Source organism: Halichoeres trimaculatus, unplaced genomic scaffold (genome assembly GCF_033239565.1).
Source record: "Halichoeres trimaculatus isolate MK-OKI-2021-1 unplaced genomic scaffold, fHalTri1.1 fHalTri1_scaffold_19, whole genome shotgun sequence".
In the NCBI taxonomy this organism is placed as follows: domain Eukaryota; kingdom Metazoa; phylum Chordata; class Actinopteri; order Labriformes; family Labridae; genus Halichoeres; species Halichoeres trimaculatus.
The window spans coordinates 27,532,016-27,555,559 of NW_027437197.1; the positions used below are offsets into that span (position 1 = coordinate 27,532,016).

Here is a 23,544-nt window from a genome sequence, read left to right on the forward strand (position 1 = left end):
TGTGAGCTGTGCTGTCCTGCACTGGGACACAGAGCCGTCTTAGAGTTTCTGTAAAGCTTTGGGATTGCTCTCCAGATTTCTGCAGTCACACGTTGCCTCACAAAAACACACAAAGAGTCCCGGATTGAAAACATGAAGAGTTACAAGCAGAAGGAGAAGAAGGAGTAAAGACGAGACATGCACAGAGATGGTGACTCTGCCTGCATGCTCACTGACTCATGCACAGACGAGCTGAAGGGGACAAGACGAGGACATGCAAGGGGGTGACGTGCAGAAGGGAAAGATGTGTCACCTTGGTCAGCAGGTGTGACGGCTTTCCTGCTATGTTTCTCAGAATCAGAGAGGTTTCCCTGTCCAGATAGGAGTGCTTTAAGGAGGGAGAGAGAGAGACCTGGTGAATGAATTGAGTCTGATTGATGGCTGTGGAGGTTTAGCAGAAAGCTGTGTGGAGAAGCAGAGATCAGAAGAAAAAAAAACTTCATTGTAGATTAAAAAAAAGAAACACCTGTGAGCAAGATATTTTTGGTTCAGATTTGAAATTAAAAATTAATTTTTAATTCTCTTTAGAAAGAAAGAAAACAACATTCAGACGCTCAGACGTGTGATTTTGATCTCAGACGGGAGGACTTTGAGACCGTCAGAATGGTCTTTATACCGTCTGTGGGTTGGAGTCTAGTTTGTGTTTGACTTCAAACTCACACTGCTGCTCACGCTTGTTTGGGAATAAAGGTTAAATAATTCAAAGAGAGGAAGTCACTGTGAAGCTTCAGGGTCGACTGAAACGGGTCTACACACACACACACACACACACACACACACACACACACACACACACACACACACACACACACACATTGGCCCTCATTTATCAAACGTGCGTACGCCTGAAAAATGGGTGTACGCTCCTTTCCACGCACAGATCGGTATCTATCAATTTTGAACTTGGGTGTCGGGGACGCTCAAATCCCACGCCAGGTCTGAGTTCATGTACGCAAGTTTCATGTTAGTGGGCAGTGTGGTGCAGCAAGGGAAATCCGTCTGTGGAGGAGAATTATTAGATCATATGAGCACAAACATTTTCAGAAATAAAAACTGATGTTCTTAGATAAATATTTAGATCTTTGAATTGGATTTGACACCAAGAATGTTTCTAATATTTCACTCCTCTTCCACCAATCTATAAAATACTTTGCTATGATAGAGCAGCGCGAGCTGTCAGCTGATTTCTCCACATAAAAAATGTGTTTCCTATATCAGTTTTCTATGCACAGAACAAAAATAAAAATAAAGAGGCGGTTATCAGTTTTTAATACACTCCCATGTCCATGATAAAGTCTCCTCAGCGAACATTCAGAGGACGCTGAATCAAACATTTAGCCTGGATTTTTATTGAGGAAGATTACAGGATTTACTGTGAAGATGATTATTTCACTTCTCACAATATTACAAGGGCGTAGGTTTGCATAGGGACGGTAGGGACATAACACTACCAACTTTTCAGGAGGCACAAATTGTCCCCTCCAACTTTTAAGCAACTTTTTGCATTATATAATGAGTTCAGTTATATAGGGAATTTATAATAATAAATAATAATAAATAATTATAGATTATCTTCCCATATGTTGTAAGGATAGAATTGACCCTACCGTTATTAAGTGAACTATTTTCATAATGTTCAGACTTAAATTTACCCCTTTTCACTCGCTGAATGAGCCGGTCCATTTTTTTTTTCCTCAAACGCACGTTAGATTGGCTAATGACTCCCCCCCACCGACACACATACACGCACACGCACACTCACTCAGCCCCGACAGAAATACGTGTCGACAACATGCTGCCTCCTTCGCAGAGGAGGGATATTAAAAGTTTTTTTCGGCCAGCAGCAGCCACTGCAGTAATGTAAAAAGACGTCAATGTTGTGGAGGTGGGGAACACACCACTAAATTTGCTACTGAAAGTCCGACCTGCATCAGTTAGCAAACTGCGCATGCGCAGTACTCTCTAGAGCGCTGATTCCTCTCTTTGAGAGGCAAGCGTAAACAAACTCTTCGTTAGTTCAGAGGTCATTACAGCCACACAGCACTGTCTGGAGTGACACAGACTTCAGCAGATCATCGATATCTAACCCATAGCGGACTATGATGGAATGTTGGTGAAAACCATTTGTTTTTGAACGATTAATGCAGTTCTAGGAGCGGTGCTGTCTATGAGTTTGGCTGTGCTTGTGGACAAAAGCAGTAGTGTTTTACCTGAAGGAAGGCTCCATTTTTATTTATTTTTGTTATTCTCTAAGACGTTTTTTCAGTTATATTTAATTTATTTATAGGACAGACAATGTTGAGTGTTCTTATGACAAATGTTTATTTTTGCTTTCAGTTAGGAGATTATTAACAAGTTTGTACTGTGTATGTTAATATAATTTAATGTTGTGTTCAAATATTGCAATTTAGATTCAATTAATTAGGTTCATATTTGTGAGAAATGTAGCCCTGACCCCCGTTCACCCAATCTGTTTGGTCTTATTAATGTCCCGTCCCCAGCAATAAGTGTACATGCAGGTTATGCTGTTATATTGTCCCTACCAATGTTGAGACCAAACCTACGCCCTTGCAATATTATCATATAAACGGTAACTGTGTGAGAAAATATGACTATTTCATAACAAAAGACGTTCATTTGCATGAGATCACAACCTATGTGTGTCATGGTTCCACCCTCACTCTCTAGTGTTTCAGTTGTTTTCCCCTCCCTTGTGTGTGTTGTTTTTTCCCCTGTTCTGTCTGTCTGTCAGGGCGTGGCTTTCCCGCACTCTCTGGTTGCCTGTCTCCTCCACACCTGCAACTCGTCCACCTATCAAGCTCCTGCAGTATATATACCCCAGCTCCTCAACCAGTCGTTGCCTGAGTGTTCAGTGCTACTCGTGGTACAAGTTCTAGTCTAGAGTTTTTTCAAAAGAAACTTTTTGCCTTCTTTCTGAGATCTACTCTGTTGCTAATTCCTGGTTTTCATTTTTTGTCTCAGGATCTAGCCTCACCCCGGATTGAAGTCTGTTCTGGCCCACCTGCCAGAAAACTTAGATTCAGTCTTCAGAATTGTTGTCTGATTTTTGGGGTCCTGGAAAGATCCTTTTTGACAATGTGCTCATCTCGTGGTATGAATAATCCTAAAACTCTGGTCTACCCGTGCGTAATTGCCCACCATCGACACACTTCAGCTCCACTCCCTCCTCAGTCTGAGACCGGTTCAGGTTCAGGTTCAGGTTCAGGTTCAGGTTCAGGTTCAGGTTCAGGTTCAGGCTGGAGTCTGCAGCTTCTTTCAGAGCTCAGACACTTTTTAAAGACAACTTTCCACGTTTCTGGACCTGAACAGAAACAATTGATAATATCCTGGCTTCTAATAGTCAGACATCATGGATTAATTAATCAATGTATAAACGAGGGCTGTGTGAATTAAATGTTTCAAACTCTGCTGTATTTTACTTTGTCACATCCACGCTGCTGAATCACTGCAGTGATTTCCTTGCAGACAAGTTTTTTCTGACTCGCTGTAACGCCAGTTTTCTGGCTGCCAAACAACGCGGCGTCATTTCCTCTCTACCTCTGTTGCTATGGCGTTGTTGATTACCAGCACAGAGAAGTTTCCTTTTTCCTTTAATGCGTCCCTCCACGTCGTAGATTTCGTGGGTTCGGTCAGCTGAACCTTGAATATTTAGGGGCGTGTTATGTAAATTACGATTGTTTTCAGCCGCCACATTTATCAACAGCTGATCAGGTGTACGCCGTGATTGGCCCTGGTACGCACGTTTCATAAATCAGACGTGAACGTTCCCGTTAACTGATTTTTACACCCAGATCTGTGCCAATTCCCATGCATGACTGGGTTTCCCCTGTGTCAGCAGGACACCAGCAGGATCTCTTTCCATTATTTATGGGATGAATTATGTACCGTATTCCTCGTATTTACTTCCTCGCTGATAGTGTCTCATCCTGCATCTCAGAGTGCTCGCTGGGGGTCCCCACTCCAGCCAGACCCAGTCTGTCCTGGGCAGACTGGGTCCAGTAGGGAGACACAGAGAGATCTGAAAGGTTTTATTGGATTAGAGGAAGCAGAGGAGTTTTTGTGTGGGACTGAAGGTTCATCTCTGAGTCTGGTTTGGATCTCTGATTGTAATTCACTGATTGTCATTTTTGTATAAGCACATAAAAATAATAGGCCACAAACAGACTCTCTGATTGCTCCTCCATAGCTCTCCTGTATTTGGTCCCAGCTGAAGATATGACTGAAATCTGAAGTTTATTTTCTATCAGAGACAGAAAAAAAATCTGTGAGTAAATCTCTGATGGTTTTATTCAAACAGACTGCACTCAGATTTAATCTCTGCATCGTGTTTCAATCTCTAGAAATCATTTTATAGAAAGCATTAGTTCTCTCTGCATAACTACAGATTAGAGTTATATCTAGGTCAAACACACACACACGATTACAGTCGGCTCTTGCCTTTGGCCAAGATTTGACAACCTAATGTAAGAGCGTGTTACTGTGTTTGTGTGTGTGTGTGTTTGTGTGTATGTGTGTGTGTGTGTGTGTGTGTGTGTGTGTGAGATCCTCTAGAGCTCTCAGAGGGAGAAACCTCACATGAAGACTTGTTTGATATGAGTGGCAGAGCTGTGGCTCAGTGGCAGAGCTGTGGCCTCTCAGTCAGAGGGTTGGGGGTTCCCTGCTCTTTGACACAGACACTGAACCCTGTGTTGCTCCCACTGTTGGTCAGTGGTGTGTGGATGGGTGTGAATGTGTTAGCTGATGATTCCAGAGTGTGTGTGGTCAGAGTCACACGCTGTGTTTAATCCTGATGCTGTATTTCTTTTGGGGATGATTAAACATCAGATGTGAGATGAAACATGCACAGCTGATTGTATACACGGCGTCAGCTGAAGCTTTGTCTCATTTTGGTGAAAATCATCTCATTAGGCCTGAAAAACATCTTCATTTAAGATTTTAAAGGTATACATTTTGTTTTTTGTTGCATTTCTTCAATCCTTGAAACCTTTTTATTCTAAATGAATTGTGGAAATAAAGATAGGTTAAGCCTAGCATGAATCAGGTCAGAGCAGAAGGATGGATTTGCTGTTGAGTGGAATTTAACTCTTTGTGTTCCTGACGTCGGCCTGTTTCTAACATCATTACAGTTACACTGCCTCCTGTTTTGTGCGTCTCTGTGAGGAACTTTGGGGATTCTGACTACACAGATAATTTAACTGATCCTTTAAATGAGACGGTCTAAAGTCTGACGCTCAGTCTTCAGTCTGGGTCTGGTTTTCAGACTATTCAGCTGGTCTGGGTCAGATCTGGTTCCTCGGTGCCCCTTGTGCTGGCTCAGAGAGCATGCGAAGCAGAAAAAGACTCAAACTGCAGCAGTTCCACTTTCTAATGAGCTGAACTCCAGGGAGCAGCTAGAGGCCAAGCACCACATCCCATCCTCTGCTCCTCTCCTCTACTCCTCCTCTAATCTCTCTCTCTGATTCTTTCACACATGTCACTTTTCATTCTCCTCTTTGATTGCCCTTTAGACTCCACCTCATTGTTCCTTCATCATCGTCACTGTTTCACTGACTCACTGACTCACTCTGCCTCTGGTCTCATTACTCTGATTTTATTCCTCTTTTTTTACTCCCTCTGTCTGTCTCTCTCCATGGCTACTCTCTGTAGTATTTGTGCACTCACTGGTTGAAATGAAGCTCTAACCCAGTTTCCTCCTCCTCCTCTCACAGAGGCTGTTTTCCGTCCAGATAATCTCCGTTCCAGAAAGGATCAATGTTTTGGGGTTTGAGTCCTGCAGAGCTGAGCTGGAGGAGGCTGAGGTTAAATGTCAGAATATGTTTAAGTGGACATATCGTGCTTGTTTCTCCTTTTCACTATGCCAGACTAGGATGCCTGTAAAGCATTTCTGCCCTCCGTACAAGTCATTTAGTTCCTTCATTGCCCCACAATAGCGTTCTCAATATCCTCATTTTAGGCCATTCTGAAGATCTCGTTGAAACGCTCCGTTTCCAGAATGACCTCCAGTAACCTCGCAACGTCACAGCCCTTTGTGCTCTGATTGGTCAGTTCTATCAGAGGGGCGGAGGGGGTAGAGCCAGGGGGCGGTTTTTGCAGCATGGCAGTATTTACAAAATCGCCATATTGGATGGAGCAGACTGAGCAAGTTTGCTGTTTGCCAAAACTTCACCGTAAGGCATTGATAGCACTAATAAAATGGCAGAGTGTAGGATACGTCCTTCTGTATTGGACCCCGAGTCAGACCCGGACTGTTCTGCAGCTCAGGAGGAAGAAAATCCACCTGGACACAGATCATCTCAGGACGCTTCAGTGTGGTGAGTCAAACCGGTACTGTAACATGTATAGTTTATACGTTTATACTCAGCTCTTGGTGGGTGTATCCCTCGGTGGCGGATGTGTGACTAACTGACATCACAGAGGAGGAGCTGCTTTATCAGATTACTCCAATAAAAAGAAAGGATCCTCGTGTCGTCACGAAGGTCGACATCTCGAAGACAAATGTCAATGACCTATTTTCAGAGGCATCAAATCTCGTTCTAGGATATCAGAAAAAATACAATATCTCATTTTTTGAAAATTCAGGGGGTGAAAGGTCTTGTTTTCAAATTTATTATATTAAATGTAAGTATTAAATCAGGGATCAGCCTGATATGTCCCCTTTAAATGTATTAAATCTTAACCCTGTGCTCATGAGCTCTTAAGCCCGTTCACTACAGGCCCTCTGAGCAGACCATGTTTGTGATTTCAGGAGAGATATTTTTCTCCTCAGCGTGTCCTGGGACAGAAAAGGAGATTCTGATCTGGGAAGGAGTGAGGACGCAGGCTGAAGCAGCAGAAACTATCAGCAGAAGGAGGCCAGGCCAGAAACACAAACCACCGCTGTAAAGGAGCTGTTGGAAAACGGCACAGAGAGGACGATGACGCTGCAGGAGGGAAACGCTCCCTGATAACCACTAATGGAGAGACACAGATCAGTTTGGGGAGACCCTTTGAAGTCATGCTCCCTCTCTGAGTCCCTGATCCTCAAACTGCCTGTGTGCTAACTACTGTGTTAATGCAATTATGGGATATAGCTACGGCCACACCTGACGCAAATTTGCGTGGAGATTACATATAAAGTCAATGCAAAGACGTGTTGAGACAACGATTCGCCCCGAACGGCGTTTGGGGCGTCAGACGCCTCTACGCTCGAGTTAAAATTGTTGACATTTCGACAAGAATTCGCGTGAGGCTGTGCCGCAGCAGCCAATCAGCAATGACATTCCCCCACGACGTCATTGATTTGATGACGTTGGGGGGGACTGCCACCTGCTCCGACTCCAACCCCGCTGGAGGATGGAGGAGAGAATAGTCTGTGTGGTGTGTCATCATCCAGAGTTACACGATACGACGTGTGTACTCTACAGAGACCGGAAAAAAAGGAGCAGGCTTGGGTGAAAGTCTCTGAGGAGACAGGTTTTGAAGGTAAGTACTGTAAATATTTGTTTCCAGCTGGATTTGCCTGCACAGGTCATCAACGAGTCCGACTGTGTTTTCCTCAGTGGAGCTTCAGAGAGAGGAAAGAGGAGATCATCACAGAGGATGAGAGACTGGGAGCGGCCAGCAGGGGGCGACTCTGCTTAAAGGAGCACTGATTCACAGAGAGTACAAAAACAGATTCTCTCGAGCCGTACCTCCATGTGGCCTCCTTCAGCAGAGGGTGCTACTGCCACCTGCTGGCCGTCTACTTCATTACGCAGAACGCTGTCCAACGACTCCATGGACGAGGCCGAGTTCACAGAAACTCCGGAGGCTGATGTGACGGAGGAGCGGGAGGAGTGGACGACTGAACGCACCTGAAAACAAGAGAGGGTATAAAACCATCAACAGGAAACGCTGAGGACCAGGGAGAGAGGTAGAGGTCAGCTGACTCAGCAGGTGACTCAGCAGGTTGAATCTGGGTCACTCCTCTCCTGGCTCACTGTTTCAGATTATAAAGGATCACTCATAAACATGCCCCTGGAAATAACCAAACTAAAATTAAGTGTTCTTAACAAGAGGGCAGTTACACACCATCACCACATGGGGTGACACATTCTGACCTAATGTTCCATGTTTCAGGTGTTAATTCACAGAAGAAGAGGCTCTGGAGCCCAGCTCACCTCATGTTCACTGACGGTACCGACCGATCCTGTGCGTCTGTGTTGGCGCTGAGAGGACCCGGGCCGCCGCATTGAGGCAGATGATGAATAGGTGGAGGCGGAGCTAAGAGAGTGGGAGGAGGTTTGGCGGGCGGCTTCGTCCATACTGAGAGATGCCTGCTGAAGGAAGAGAGAGGTAAAGATGGACTGCTGGGACAAACTGCTGCTAATATCCACACGCTGATCTGTGAGAGCACGGCCCACACGCCCCAGCAGCTGTTCATTTCCTCTCTGTGGAAAAACTGCACTGTGTGGTTTCCAGTACTGAAAATGTGGCTGATCTGACTGTTTGACTGTATATATATTTCTCTGTGGTGGTTTTAAGGCTCCTGTAGCTCCTTCAGGTCACTACTGCTTTGAACCCAGTGATTGTCTCAGGAGGGAAGAGACAAACCGTGACAGCTGACCTCAGATCGAAGGAAAGTGACCACACAACGATGAAACTAATCTCCTGTCAGCCTGCATCTCCCAGAGACCTGTTTGTCTTTACTCTGCAGAGCTTCATGAGCCTGGCGACATTCGTCATGATGAGTCTGAGCTTCTTCCTAACGCTGGAGGTTTGTAGGATTAATCTGGATGTGTGTTTAATCTGAATTTGTCTTCATCACCTTCTCCAGCTGAGCTGTGATGTCGTCCAGACTAAAGTTGGAGGCGAGCGCCGGCCTCCCATGATGCCCTGTTGGGGCTCTGATAGTGCTGGCAGGTGAGGCTCTGGTGCTGCTGCTGCTGCTGCTCGCCCCACTGCTGCCCCCTCCTCCACCGCTCACACTGTTGCTGCTGCTTCCACCTCCGCCTCCACTGCTGCTGCCCCCTGCTGGCTGCTGCCTACTACTGCGCCCTGCTGGAGGCTTCTGGCGGACCTGAAGGAGGAAGAATATGCTGAGAGAACAAATATCTCTGAAAGGAAAGTTTGACATCAACTCGTATTTCAGGAAGAAATGTGAATCAGAGCAGCTCCTGGACTGGTCTGCAACCGAGCAACACTCACATGAGCACTAACATCCCTTTGAACCTGCAAGGCCATGACTCAGAGTAGTTTTAATGTGCAGCAGGATTGATGCAGCTCTTTCCCTCCCAGGGTATGTGCTGAAATCCTGAGGTTAAATTAATACCTTTTCAAGACTTTTTAAAAAACCTTTCAAAAAGTCTTAAGACCTTATCGCAACTTTAAGCTGTTGTAAGCAACTGATCTTTGACAGCTGTAGTTTGCATTTTAACATGAATGAGGTAAACTGAGAAGGAACAAAGCTTGAAAGAATAAATCAAACTAAAGGCAGGTTAATTGACATTCCCACAACAAGTAACCAGTAATTTAAGGCCAACTTGGAGAAAAAAAACACAAGTTTTATTTCATCATTGTTAAAATTTAGGACATGTGCTTGAGATTGTGTTATTTGCTTTCTATCAGCGTTACATACGGACGGCGAATAAACTACTGAACAAACTGAGTTTGTTGTCACATTAGCCTATGGATATGTTGGGCTGCGAACGCTACGTATAGCCCGCGCCTCACAAAATCACAACTTTGCTTGTTGTCACATCTCAAACAACAGCGCTACATAACTGTATCAATAAGTAACTTATCTCATCATGTTGTATCCAGTAAAAAGGTGACTTGAACAAAGAAAATTTGTTGCAAAAGAACTGAGATCAGGGGAAGCCTTCTCTAAATTGTAAGAATCCAAGATCCCAGGTCACTGAAAATCTGAGAAATTTTCCCAGGAGGCTTGAGAAACTCTTATGATCTAGAGAGAAATATTTTAAGACGCTAAAGCTTTTTCTAGATCCTCACGCTGGTCTGTGATGAGTGTGACGAGCAGAATGATCATCCAGTCACCAGGTGTGGTTATTTTTGAAAGTTCAGACCCTGAAAACATTAGAACCAGATGGACTGTTTCTGTGGCGGATATATGGAGCTGTCTGTCTGGCGTGTCAGGTTAGCTTGTAAAAGTCGCAAGGAGGAAAATAAATATCCATGGATTCGTTTGGAGTCAAAGCTTGAATACCAATAAAATTTAATACTTCATAACATTACGATTGAGACTTTTTAATAATTTTTTTTAGGGCCTTAATTTTCCCACAACTGATTTATCAACTTTTAATAATTTTGAAGACCCCACCTCCATGGTAAGACCAACCACGCCATGAAAAACCTTGACCCAAGCCCACACTGATCCAAACCTTTAGGTCACCTGTGACTAAGCGTGTACCTTGGTGTCGGTCAATCCCAGCCGAGCCATGCCGCTGGCGCTGTTGGGTTTGGTGTTGATGGTGCTGAGCTCCTGTTCTATGGTGCACAGATCGGCCATGAGAGCGTCCAGATCCACGTTTTCCCCCTGGTTCAGCGCCTCTGCAGACACACAGAGAGAGGCAGAGAGTGAGGGCTTGTAGCAGAGCAGCAGAGCATGAAGAGAGGGTCTGAGTCTGACCGTTGATGTTGTAGATGGAGAATCTGTAGGAAAAGTTGGCCATGTTGGTCTCCTGTCTGAGGGGAGCCTTGTGCTGGGGGGCTGGCTGCTGCTGAGGACGACCGTCATCCAGACTCTGGATCAACAGAGGATGGAGAGGAACCAGCATGAGAGGCCTCTTTGTGTTTCAGCCAGCAGGGATCAGGTTTTAAGCTGACCTCTGTTTACCTGTGTGAGTTTGTCCAGCTCCCCGAGCCAGGCTCCAAACATCTTATCCAGGTCCTGGTCCTCCTTATCGCTGTCCTCCTCCTCCTCCTCATCCTCCCTCACTGACACCTCCTCGTCTGACAGCTGATCCATCTAAAGAGAGGGAAGAGGAATGCAAGAGAAGGGTTTACTCTAGTACACAGGGTAAATCCTCAGCTCCATCTAGTGGCTAAACATCCGCATTACAGCATTGCCTCCACCTATACCACTGACATCATTTAATGATCTCCTGTATTGATGGAGATGCCTGATTCATGGCAGTGCAAACATGTACAGAACAATGAGCAGACACTGATGAAACATAAAAGAAAGAGTTCAAAAGTAGAGATCAGCAGAGGAACATGGATCAAATGAGGAAACTTTAAAGGAAGACAGAGCAGATTCTTATGATGTATTTCACATATCTTTAGTTTTTCCGTAATTAAAGGATTTTTACTCTTGGATAACAAACATTTTTAAAAGTTTTTTGTCTCTCAGATAAAGACACTAACATTAATAAGCTGCAGTTGAAGGTCGATGATGATAAAGACAGTCAGAAACAGATCTCAGCTGGTTGGAGACAGACTCAAATCTTGACGGCAGGGAGTGAAATGTCTCTCAGATAAACTCCAGCTGCAGATGACATGACCCATGCAGGAATCTGACACATCACAACAGTTTTTAAAGATACTCTGAGTAGTTTTATGGATGTTAAAAAGAAAAATATGATGTCCCTCAGTCCTTATCTGTGTTGGTGCCAGAGAAATGACACAGAATAAAATCTACTCCTCAGACTACAGAACAACAACCTACAAATGATGACTGTGGAGCCAAAGAAGAATTAGTTTTATCACAAGAGTCCAAACAAACAGCAGATTATGATCCTTTTAAGTTTAGCTGCAGCTTCCCGTCAGGTGCAGTCCCAGTACAATCAAAAGTTTAGCTTCTATGCAACAAAACTTTCATTAAATCAAACACATCTGATTAATATTTCACCTCACTGATGTTCCAGCTGAGAGCAGGGCTGCAGGAAAGGAGTTCAACTCAGCACTCAGTGTGTTTGGTGCTACTGTAAGACAAACTCAGCAGCTGCTGCGTGTCTTTGTCTCTGATCTGTTTCCCAGCTGAGACCACAATATATTTTCATAACTCTGTGTGTGTGTGTGTGTGTGTGTGTGTGTGTGTGTGTGTGTGTGTGTGTGCAGGAGTGTTACTGGCAGCATTAATCACAGCAGCAGCTTCTTCAAAGTGTGTTGGTGTGTTTTTAGCGTAGTTACACAAGAACACGCTGGCTCTGAACGTGTGTCGACCTTTCCCCTGTATTTCCTCCACATGCTGCCTCTGCTCTTTTGTTTCAGTCATATCACAGATGATTGTGATAATTATTATTTTTAGCAGAGGAACAGAGCACTGTGTGTTCCTGTGGTGAGAGCCCAGGCGTGTTAACTCAGGATCACTGGAACAAACTCCTCACGGTTTACACAAACTAACATCTGCAGGGTCCAGAAAACATGAGAAATAAAATCCAGTGTAGACCAAAGGTCAGTGATGAAGAAGAAATTAGTGCTGATCATTTCCCCGGTTCAGATTTAAATGACTGAGGAAGTTCAGGGGGCAAGGCCAGGAGGTGACCTCTGCTGTCCTGTTGGAGCATCAGCTCAGACATTCACCTCTGACAGAGAGAGGAGTGTTCCTGATGAGACGAGCGATTCATCTACGTCGTCACCTCCTCCACCTTCTTCTCTTCAATCCTCAGAGTTTCTCCTCCTCCCATCCTCAAAGTTCTACCTTCTCAGATCCTTAGAGTTTCTGCTCCTCCTCAAATGATCCTCAGAGTTTCTGCTCCTCTTCCTCCCCTCCTCTCCTCAAGCAGGAGACTCAAAGCATCGCCTAGGACACAGAGCTATTCCTGGGGAGCAGATCAGCGTTGCCCCCCGTTCCTAACCGAGCAGTTTCAGCTAGCCAAAACACACACACACACACACACACACACACACACACACACACACACACACACACACACACACACACACACACACACACACACACACACACACACACACACACACACACACTTGCACTACCCTCCAGCCTAAATGACAGACCTTGCTAACCACAGGGATCTAATTGTAGCACTGTTCCTTAGTGTGTGTGTGTGTTTAATTCTTGATGTATTTGTGTGTGGGTGTGTGACATTCTGCTCTCTCATCTTGTGTATGTGTGTGTGTGTGTGTGTGTGTGTGTGTGTGTGTGTGGTCAGGGGACTGCTGAGGGGACTGGAGGAGCGTTGTGAACACTCACAGCTGCACTCTCCTACAACAATCTGCTGTTTCCACACAGCCAGGGTCAGATCCAGACCCCCAAACAAAGCTGGGCTCTGTGCAGGACGCTCTCAGAGTCAGGACAGGATTCAGCTCATGTTGCTTCAGCTCACGTCGCTTTAGAGCATAGCTCCATCCTCAGCTTCATCCACAGCTTCAGTGGAGCTTTTACTCCATCTACAGGGCTTCACATGGGAGTTTTTTGAAGCAACTTTGGAGATGTGAGCTGTAATCATAGTTTCCATTAAAAAATAAATAATGGAAAATTTAGATTTAGGTGTAGAGTCCCTGACATACTTAATTAGAATACATCCACTTTAAACTCTGTCAGGCAACCAATGGAAAATGTGGATCTTTTTCACATTATTTCAGTTGTTTGGACGCTCCATCACACTGAGGCTGCCTGAGAGGTCCACAGATTTTCACAGAGCTTATTTTGGTGTTATAAGGAACTGTCTGCTTTGTGTGGGTGGATATAAAAGTTTAATTAACCTTAAATAATGATTAAACCTGACACATCAACTCCTCTCTGAGTGTCAGCTCTCACTCAGTGAACCAGCCCTAAACCAGCTCTCTGTCAGACTGAGCTGAGGCAGCACTGACGGCTATAAGGGCTGTGTGTGTGTGTGTGTGTGTGTGTGTGTGTGTGTGTGTGTGTGTGTGTGTGTGTGTGTGTGTGTGTGTGTGTGTGTGTGTGTGTGTGTGTGTGTGTGTGTGTGTGTGTGTGTGTGTGTGTGTGTGTGTGAGTGTGTGTGTGTGTGTGTGTGTGTGTTCCCAAAGTAAACAGTTATTACTCTGCTGCTGCAGCCACACTCCTCCTGTCTGTCAGACTAAAACCGTGCAATCATCCCCCTGTCTCTCAGTCCTCCTCCAGCTCCTCTTTCAATCCTCTCCATTATTCCTCTGCTCCTGTTTTTCCTCCTCCTTCTGTTTTTCCATCCTCTATTAACGTTCTGTCTCTCTTCATGTCTTCTGTGTTTCATCAGAGGGAGTCAGGGTATTCATTTTGTCCCTGAGCAATGAAAGCACCTGAACAGACAGAGCTCTCTGCAGGATGGGACAACGTCTGAAGGTTTAAATGACTCAGAGTTGAGCTCTAAGGCTGCTTTCAGCTCAGGCAGATTCCTCCTGTAAACACCTGCTGAAACCTGAAGTGACCCAAACCTCTGACCTTTGACCCCTTACAGAGAATGTTATAAAGTTTAGGACAGCTGTGTGTGGCAGACAGGAAGTGCTTCAATAGTGTTAGAGATATTTTAAGAAGCTATCCGGGGTCCTTAATTCAACCTGGGGTGTTAAGCTCCAGAGAAAAGGAGCGGAGTCAGGCAGAGAGCACATCTGAACTCTGATGGTCTTCAGTAGCCACGTTTACATGAGGAGTTTTTCTTCTTTGCGAATGGAATCTTTCTGAATGACTTTTCTGAAAACAATAGTATACATGGAAAGGAATATTCCAATCTCTGGTCTACATGCTCCGCTGTAATCAAACAGAATAGTCAATGGGGCATGCGCAGAAAAACGTAAACATCACGAGATTTATCGAAGGCGGAGGACGACAGTTTTTTTATCATGGTGTTGCGATACTCCGTAGTGCGAGTGTCCATCCAGTCTTGAAATTATGTTCAGTTCTTCAAAGTTTGGATTAAAAGCAAACTTTCCTCCAGTGCTGACAGCTCGCTGCCATTTTTAGAATCGAGAAACGTCTCTAGTTGCGTCTTACTGAGCGTCATATCTGAGCATGCGCTGAAAGAACGCACCCTGACAACTTTCTGTTTGAGTGGATACATGAAACCTCAATCTGTTTGAGGAAAGGAATATTCCACCCCTGTGAAACTGATTAAATGTCCATTCAGATTGGCACTTTTCTTTCAGAATGAGGTGTAATCAAAGGTTAAATTCTTTCAGTTAGCTGCTCCTCATGCTGATATCTTTTCATAGAAAGAAGCAAAGCCTCAAGCAGAGGGGAGCTGGGCGTCGTTACTCTGGAGTATGTTCCTCCTGCTGTTGCTCTCCATACACACTGATTTTCCTGCAGACACCAAACCTGCAGACATCTGATTGGTCAATACTGCTAAAACTGTAACCAGGACAAAAGGTACTTAGAAAGAAAAAAAACCTTCACCTTCATCACCCTGAGCAGCGCCCAGCATCTAAAGCGAGCAGCTCCCAGTTTCCCACAGCATCCAACCAGCACCACAACAAAACACCAACAGCAGCCACTCCACAGCTCCTTTAAGTTCACTCAGTGTGGCCTATTCCCACGGCTCTATATCAGGACATCACACTCACACACACACACACACACACACACACACACACACACACACACACACACACACACACACACACACACACACACACACACACACACACACACAGGGCTGTATTTTGAGGCCTGCCTGTTGGTTTCTAAAGTGAAGCTATAAATCATCTCAGGAGGGAAAAAAATCAGCCATGAGTAAATCCAGACAGAAAGCAGATATGTTTTTCTTTCTATCTTCCTCTATACATACACACACAGACACACACAGACACACACATTTAAAAACATGTGTGCTTCTCTGACCATACAAACACAAAGCCAGGTTTTTTTTTTTTTTTCTTACAAAAACATTTTTCCTTTTTTTCTTTTCTTTTTTTCCTCTCTGTTAAATCACAACACACAGATTTAGAGTGAGAGTCAAAGAGACTCGGTCTTAAAATTACAACTTGAATCTAAATGGAGAAATTATAGCCAGGAGATAAGAGACAGATGATTGATCAACGTGTTCACCTCTGCTCCTCTCAGAATTTTAGGTCATTTTTCACACTCAACTACACACTGTAATAACCCACACACAGCCACAGTGTGTGTGTGTGTGTGTGTGAGTGTGTGTTTGTGTGTGTGTGTGTGTGTGTGTGTGTGTGTGTGTGTGTGTGTGTGTGCGGTGTGTGTGTGTGTGTGTGTGTGTGTGTGTGTGTGTGTGTGTGTGTGTGTGTGTGTGTGTGTGTGTGTGTGTGTGTCCTGAAGCGGCTCAGACGGTGATTCTGCAGTGAAGCTGTCTCATGCTCCCTGGCTGGCAGGTCTTTCTCTCTCTGGCTCAGTGTTTGTGAAGGACTCTCTGCTCTCACACACACTGGACCCACAGTTTAACCTAGCTGTGATTCAATCCAACAATCACAACCACCACACTCTGAAAACAGGAGTTCAATAATAAAGCAGGGGTGTGTTACAACCTGAGATTAACCTTTTGTCACTCTGTTTGACTCTGCTGCTTCACAGATTTATTTAAAGGGGACATATCATGCTGATCCCTGATTTAATACTTACATATAATATAATAAATTTGAAAACAAGACCTTTCACCCCCTGAATTTTCAAAAAATGAGATATTGTATTTTTTCTGATATCCTAGAACGAGATTTGATGCCTCTGAAAATAGGTCATTGCCAGTTGGCTTCGAGATTTCGACCTTCATGACGACACGAGGATCCTTTCTTTTTATTGGAGTAATCTGATAAAGCAGCTCCTCCTCTGTGATGTCAGTTAGTCACACAACCGCCACCGAGGGATACACCCACCAAGAGCCGAGTATAAACGTATAAACTATACATGTTACAGTACCGCTTTGACTCACCACACTGAAGCGTCCTGAGATGATCTGTGTCTAGGTGGATTTTCTTCCTCCTGAGCTGCAGAACCGTCCGGTACTGACTCGGGGTCCAATACAAAAGGATGTATCCTACACTCTGCCATTTTATTAGTGCTATCAATGCCTTACAGTGAAGTTTTGGCAAACAGCAAACTCGCTTGGTCTGCCCCATTCAATGTGACGATTTTGTAAATACTGCCATGCTGCAAAAACCGCCCCCCTGGCTCTACGTTGCGAGGTCATTCTGGAAACGGAGCGTTTCAACGCGATCTTCAGAATGGCCTAAAATGAGGATATTGAGAACGCTATTGTGGGGCAATGAAGGAACTAAATGACTTGTACTGAGGGCAGAAATGCTCTACAGGCATCCTAGTCTGGCATAGTGAAAAGGAGAAACAAGCATGATATGTCCACTTTAAGTTTATTAAACCGATCAATCAGCCAATATTGATCAGAAATCGACCAACACAGTAGTCAGTCTGATCAGGATAAAACCAAGGGGCAACAGCCGGTCAGTAAAAATGAAGCCTATGCTGAAGTGCTAAAAGTTGCTGTTCGTCAAGAATCTGCTTGAGTCTGGCTGCAGAAAGACAGGCAGTCACGTTCACACCTTGCCATAAAATCAGACTTCTAAAAGGCATATCTACAGCCTGGTTCAAAAACAGCTTGGGTCTAAAACGCTGATTTCACTATCGGGACACACTGTGAGTGAATTTTTTTCTACCTCAGTGATTTAGAAGTTATTAGGATCGTTAGATTTTCCAATCAGAGGCACGTGACCACTGGGCGCCCTGTAGCTGCTCGAAGAAAGACTCACAGCCGGCATCATAGCGAATGTGGCTGGGTCTGTGGATTGGCTTCATTTCACAGTTTCAGGAACAGAAGGGTGACATTGCGGATGCTTTGTACATGTTTTAGAATAGAATAGAATAGAATAGAACTTTATTTGCCAGTGCAACAAAGTACGGTTGCAAATTTTTATACAGTCTATGGATAAAACCTGTGTCCTCTTTATGAAGGTCACATGACTAAAGAGCTTTACTAGTTTCAGTGGTCACTTCAGAAACAAACAGGAAACATGATGACAGCATTTGGTGACAGTTTATACATCATGCACCATTTCCTGCAGCACTCCTTCCTCTCTTCCTAAACTCCAATACCTTCATATTTACCTCATTACTCCTCCTAATAGAATCAGTGGGACTGAATCACAGCTGCTGAATGTTACTGTGTGTGTTCAAGCAGCTTTAGCAACACCTGAACGTTGAACGTTTCCTCCACACATCAGTCAAACCCGTGAATTGTTGACGATAAAACAGGGCATTAAACGTCACAGTTTAAAAAATAACCTTTATTATTATTTCTCTCGTCTTGGACTTCCTCAGACCTTCCTCTGCCTTCTCTCAGGTTATGTAATCTCTCTGGACATGGTTTGATTGAATCTTATGTAACTCTGAGATAATTGTGACTGAGGTGTAGTTATGGACAGAGACGTTGGTCCAGTCTTTCTCTGGGCAAAGAGTAAATGGAGGCAGAGGGAGCAGAGGAAGCAGGAGAGGAGGGAGGAGCAATGATATCACTTCCCTTGAGACTGTCAGGAGGGATTACATCATTTCCTCCTGGTTTCACTGCCTCGTATCGACAGCTGCCTCCGTCTCTCAATACGAGGAAGGAGATGGGGGGGTGGTGGAGGTCTGACTTACAGGGGCTTGTTTTGAATCTTCCGGCTTTGCTTTGGTGCCTCCCTTTTTGTTTGCGAATATCCACGGCGTACTGCAGGACACAGAAACCAGACAGGATCAAACCGTTCTCCTGAGCCGCCTGATGTGTTTTGCTTTTTGGTCCTTTCAGAGTCTCAGAAGGAAGTTTCAATTCATGTCTACTCAAGACCACTGTGGGTCTCTGTGTGTCCCTGAGCCCCAGACCAGGACCTCACAGATCCCAGGGGTACTCAGCTGCTGTGTAACTGGATACTGACACACACACACACACACACACACACACACACACACACACACACACACACACACACACACACACACACACACACACACACACACACACACACACACACACACACACACACACACACACACACACACACACACACACACACACACACTCAGATGCACTCAGATGCACACCACACGCACACACAAAAACATATCCAAACTGTAGTGTTCCTGATTTAGTAATAAAAAGAGTGACTTCTATTTATGCTCCAGAAAAACAAACAGGAGGCAGACAAAGTAGATCACACTACATGTGAATGGCTCGACCATGGACACAGTACACAACCTCACTACCAGCACACTCTAAGGTCCAGAACATTCCCAGCTCTGAGGTCCACAACATTTCCTCCTCTAAGATCCAAAATGTTTCCAGCTCTGAGGTCCAAAACATTCCCAGCACACTCTCTGAGGTCCAAACATTCCCAGCTCCGAGGTCCAAAACATGGCCTGGTGAATCAAGAAATGAGCTGCTGCAGAGCCTGGACCTGCTGAGGTTGGGTGTAAGGTCCAGCAGGACTTGGAGGAGTCTGCAGCCCAAGAGGCATGGGGTAGCTACAGCAGGACTTTTCTCTTGGCTGCTAGCCAGGCCTACTGCCAATCTGTATGACAGGTCAGTTCTTAAAATAAACAGGGGCATAAACGGACATTATGTGCTGAGGGTGTGCCATATCATACTGTCTAAGATAATCCCGGTATAATTTTTTTACGATTTAAATTTGTCATTACCCGATATTTACAGTACAGAGACACAAGGTACAAGAACAACAATGGCCAAGAGCGAAAGTAGCATGGTAGCATCAACTTGGTCCTCATGTGAGGGTTTAGAGCCTAAGAGAGGAGCTACCTCACTGATGTGGAGGTGGTTTGGCTGACCAAAGATCAGACCTGCAGCAAAACACATTAAATGCAAAATGTGCAGGAGAACTATTACCATGAACCCTACATCAGCATTGCCCCTAATTCACACAAACAGCATGAGCACCACACAGCGCACTTCTGCGTCTCTGGAGCGACGCACAGCACAGCGCAGTGCAGCACAGCACAGTGCAGGGCAGCACCCATAGCAGTTGGATACCCGAGATCACAAGATCACAGGAGAACCACATGTTCCTGCAGGAATCCCACCCATGACAACAAACTTTCATGGTAATTAATTAGTGTGTTAAGCTCATCTGCCCCTCCCCAAACTTCAGCTTCTTCAGTCCATGCCTTCTCCTTCCTGTTGGTGTCCTAATAGAAAGAATGTGTTGTGTTGTATAGAATGACGTTTTTCACCTCCAAGATTAACTTTTCCTCCTCCAAAACGTCAGATTTCCTCTGGATCTGACCTACTTACTATGTTTACATTTCAAGACTGTGTAGTAGTAGTTAATGATTGGAAAAGTGGCTTCCATACTGTGTGTGCACTAAAAATGCTGTTATTCAGAAGCAGCAACCACTGATAATAAGTGGTTCACTTTTTTTCTCCATATTGTTATAAATATTGTTCTCGCAAATTTGCTTAAAATATTGTGATATAATTTTGAGGCTATGTCCCCCAACCGTATTATGTACTTCTGTTGGCCAGCTTTCAGCTGAGGTCACACTTTCTCATAATGGCACATCTCTCTATAGGACATGTAGGAGCACGAGCCACTCCCTCACAGAGCCCCAAACCACAATCTGAAGCTATATAGAGAAAGCAGGTTTCTGAGCACATGCAACTCTTTGATACCATCATCAGTTCAGCTCTGAGAGGTGGAGTCTGCAGATGTGTGACGCTGGAACCAAAACGGACTGATAACAGGGCAGCATCCCCCGCTACCACACACTCCCTCTGAGAATGCGAAGAAACCATCTGATCCTCATGGAGAGAACAACATTCCCATGTTCTGTACATGTTCCCAAAACCACCTCCAGGCCTCGCCAACACACACACACACACACACACACACACACACACACACACACACACACACACACACACACACACACACACACACACACACACACACACACACACACACACACACACAGATCACACACACACACACACACACACACGCACACACACACAGATCACACACACACACACGCACACACACACAGATCACACACACACACACACACACGCACACACGCACACACACACACACACACACACACACACACACACACACACACACACACACACACACACACACACACTTGCGCTGCACAGAGTGACCTCTTTTGACATCTAGCTTGTTTGTTGGTGAGAAATGCATGGGCATGGGGATTTACTGAGGCTGACAAAATTTTTAGTTCATTTCATTTAGAATAGTGGCGAGCATTAGCACGGGAAACTCATCTTTCTAGGAGTCGCGCCGACTCTTCATTACTTTACTGGGTGAAAAGTTTCCAGACTTTAAAACACACACTAAAGCAGCAGTGGTCACTCCAGTAGGCAGTGCAGAAACAGGATGGGGCTTCAGCCTCCATAAAATTAAAACAGATGCCAGAAGTCAGCGTCATGACCTCGTTTATGCCAAACCAGCATCCACTTTAAGTCCATGCACCTCAGAACAAGTAAAGTTTCTAGCAAGTCTGCAGCCTAAAGAAATCTTATGTTCAACGTGCAAACTTTGACTTTATTCAGTTTCCTTGAGTGTATTCAGGGTTTTTGAGGAAACAATGCTAGAAATAAATCTAGAACAGTATTTTTGGTCATCAGGAAACACCGCGCATTATTGGTTTTAATCGATGTTGGCAGATTTGAGCTCCTAAAGTTACTCTGAATCCTCTTAAAAGCATATTTTAACCAAAGTGGCAGGTCTTGTTGTAAATCAGATTTAATATTGTATTCTGTAGCAGTTTGATTTAAACTTTACACATGGGGACCATCAAGCCCGAGGGCCCATATTTTACACAAACAATAAACTATTTTGGATAAAAGCAAACTAAAATAGCATCAAAGAGTATCATGCCAGTGTCCACTAGTAATGCCAGGCGCCTGCAGCCTTTTCCACCAATGACATGACCTCTGCTTTAGGTTTTCTGGGATAAGTGAGCACCAACCACAGGTTTATAATTCTGGCACTCAACAGTTGTCTGTGGTGGAGCGTTGGGGTCTCTCACCACAAAGACATAACGTTCTCCAAAGAGCTCTGAGGGATGAAACACAAGCAGGGGGGATACAGCAGCCTGGGAGAGGTCTGCAGTGATTCACTGTCACAGAGATTTATTTTGGGAGGCTCTGCATCGCTCTCTAACCGTCGGCCCAGAGCTGCTTTAATGTTTACAGTCTGTAGCATAAAAAGAGAGACACAGGACGTTATTAGAAATATGTTGTTCTCTGTGTTTTGCCTCAAATATGAGTGCTGTGGGGTCAGAACTAATCAGAGCAGGCATGAAGCAGACATGAGCTGAAGCTTTTCAAACACTGTGACCAGATGAAATACAACTGAAGCCAAGCAGAAACAGGATGCTTTAAAATGGCTCTGGAGGACGTGGTCATGATGACAGCAGTGGTGTTGTAGTCTGAGGGCTGACAGAGGAGACGTGAAGGAGCTTCAGTACTTGAATCCATACAGGACACACCAACGCTCCATCCTCTCAAACCTCAGCTAACCCCACAGCACCCTCACTCTGACTCCTCACTGTCTGACTGTTATGTATGACTCTGATTTCATTAGTTGATTGATTTATTTAAGATTGAAGTCATTAATTCATCCACAACTTTTACCTTCCAAATTCAATAATTCATTACTTCTAACAAAGTATTTCTACTCTTGAAAGTAACCGTCTATAAAAAGGTTTATCCTCTACTTTTGGTTACTATTACCATATTACTTATGTGACCCTTTAAGATTAGAAAGAGCATGTAGTTAAACTCTATCACCCTCACTTTTTGGGATAATTACAGGTTTGTTTAAAATTTATTATCAAAATTGTTCTTCTTCAAGGTTTTTGATGCTGTAGTCCAGCCTTCAACCACTAGCTGTAGCTGTAGCTGTAGCTTAGGTAAATGTCTGCTGCCACAAAGCTCTACAACCAACCTGGATGAAAACAGCCACAGTCTGAGGGTCTTACCTTTAAGAAAGAAAGAACCTCACTTCCTGTTGAAACCTGTGTAGCCTTCCTGTTTGACTGTTCACGTCTACTTTGGTTACAACAAGATGGTTTAGTTTGGACGTATCTAAATCATAATTTACATATGTTCAATATATTTTAAAACTTTGAAGCCATGATGCAAAAGATGAGTTCTTATTGAGTCCTAGCCCCCATTTATTCTACCATCAGACATATTGATTCTGACGTGCATGTGTGAGTGAGTTTTAGAAGCAACAATGACTAAAGCGCTGCAATTTTTTTTTTATTCTGACAACTTTAAAAAGGAAACATAATTCACTGTGTATTTAGCTGCTGAAATTAGCATAATGTCTGCACTTTGTTAGATGCGAATGCAATGAACTCATTCTTTTCCGCAATCTGCAGCAAAGCTTTTCAACCTTTCTCCACATCTCTGGATTTGTAGAGCAACTATTGGACAAGAGCTCTGACTCATCATACATGTCTAATAATCTGTTTTAATAAAGTGTCATCAGACATGACAGCACACCAGTGTTCCTACAATCCATACTGTCATGAAGTTGGCCGATGGTATATCACAGACACCAGTATACCGCCCAGCTCTACTGCTCAAGCTGCTGTAACAGACGCTATTCTTC

General features: G+C 44.4%; 1 protein-coding gene across 4 annotated transcripts in view; it reads right to left on the reverse strand.

Annotated features, from left to right (window-relative positions):
- The window catches only part of LOC141808089 (ras-associated and pleckstrin homology domains-containing protein 1-like), an 80,268-nt gene that overhangs the window by 30,435 nt on the left and 26,289 nt on the right, over positions 1–23,544 (reverse strand). Inside the window, exons 3-9 of one of the 4 annotated variants that reach the window (XM_074694444.1) lie at positions 10,874–11,005; positions 10,667–10,781; positions 10,448–10,587; positions 8,846–9,097; positions 8,199–8,354; positions 7,731–7,892; positions 293–367 (exon numbers count right to left, since the gene is read on the reverse strand). In XM_074694444.1, coding sequence (XP_074550545.1) covers positions 293–367; positions 7,731–7,892; positions 8,199–8,354; positions 8,846–9,097; positions 10,448–10,587; positions 10,667–10,781; positions 10,874–11,005 — 1,032 coding nt within the window. Of the gene's footprint in view, positions 1–292; positions 368–7,730; positions 7,893–8,198; positions 8,358–8,845; positions 9,098–10,447; positions 10,588–10,666; positions 10,782–10,873; positions 11,006–23,544 lie in introns of all 4 variants that reach the window. The other 3 variants (XM_074694443.1, XM_074694446.1, XM_074694445.1) reach the window with 3 other exon arrangements.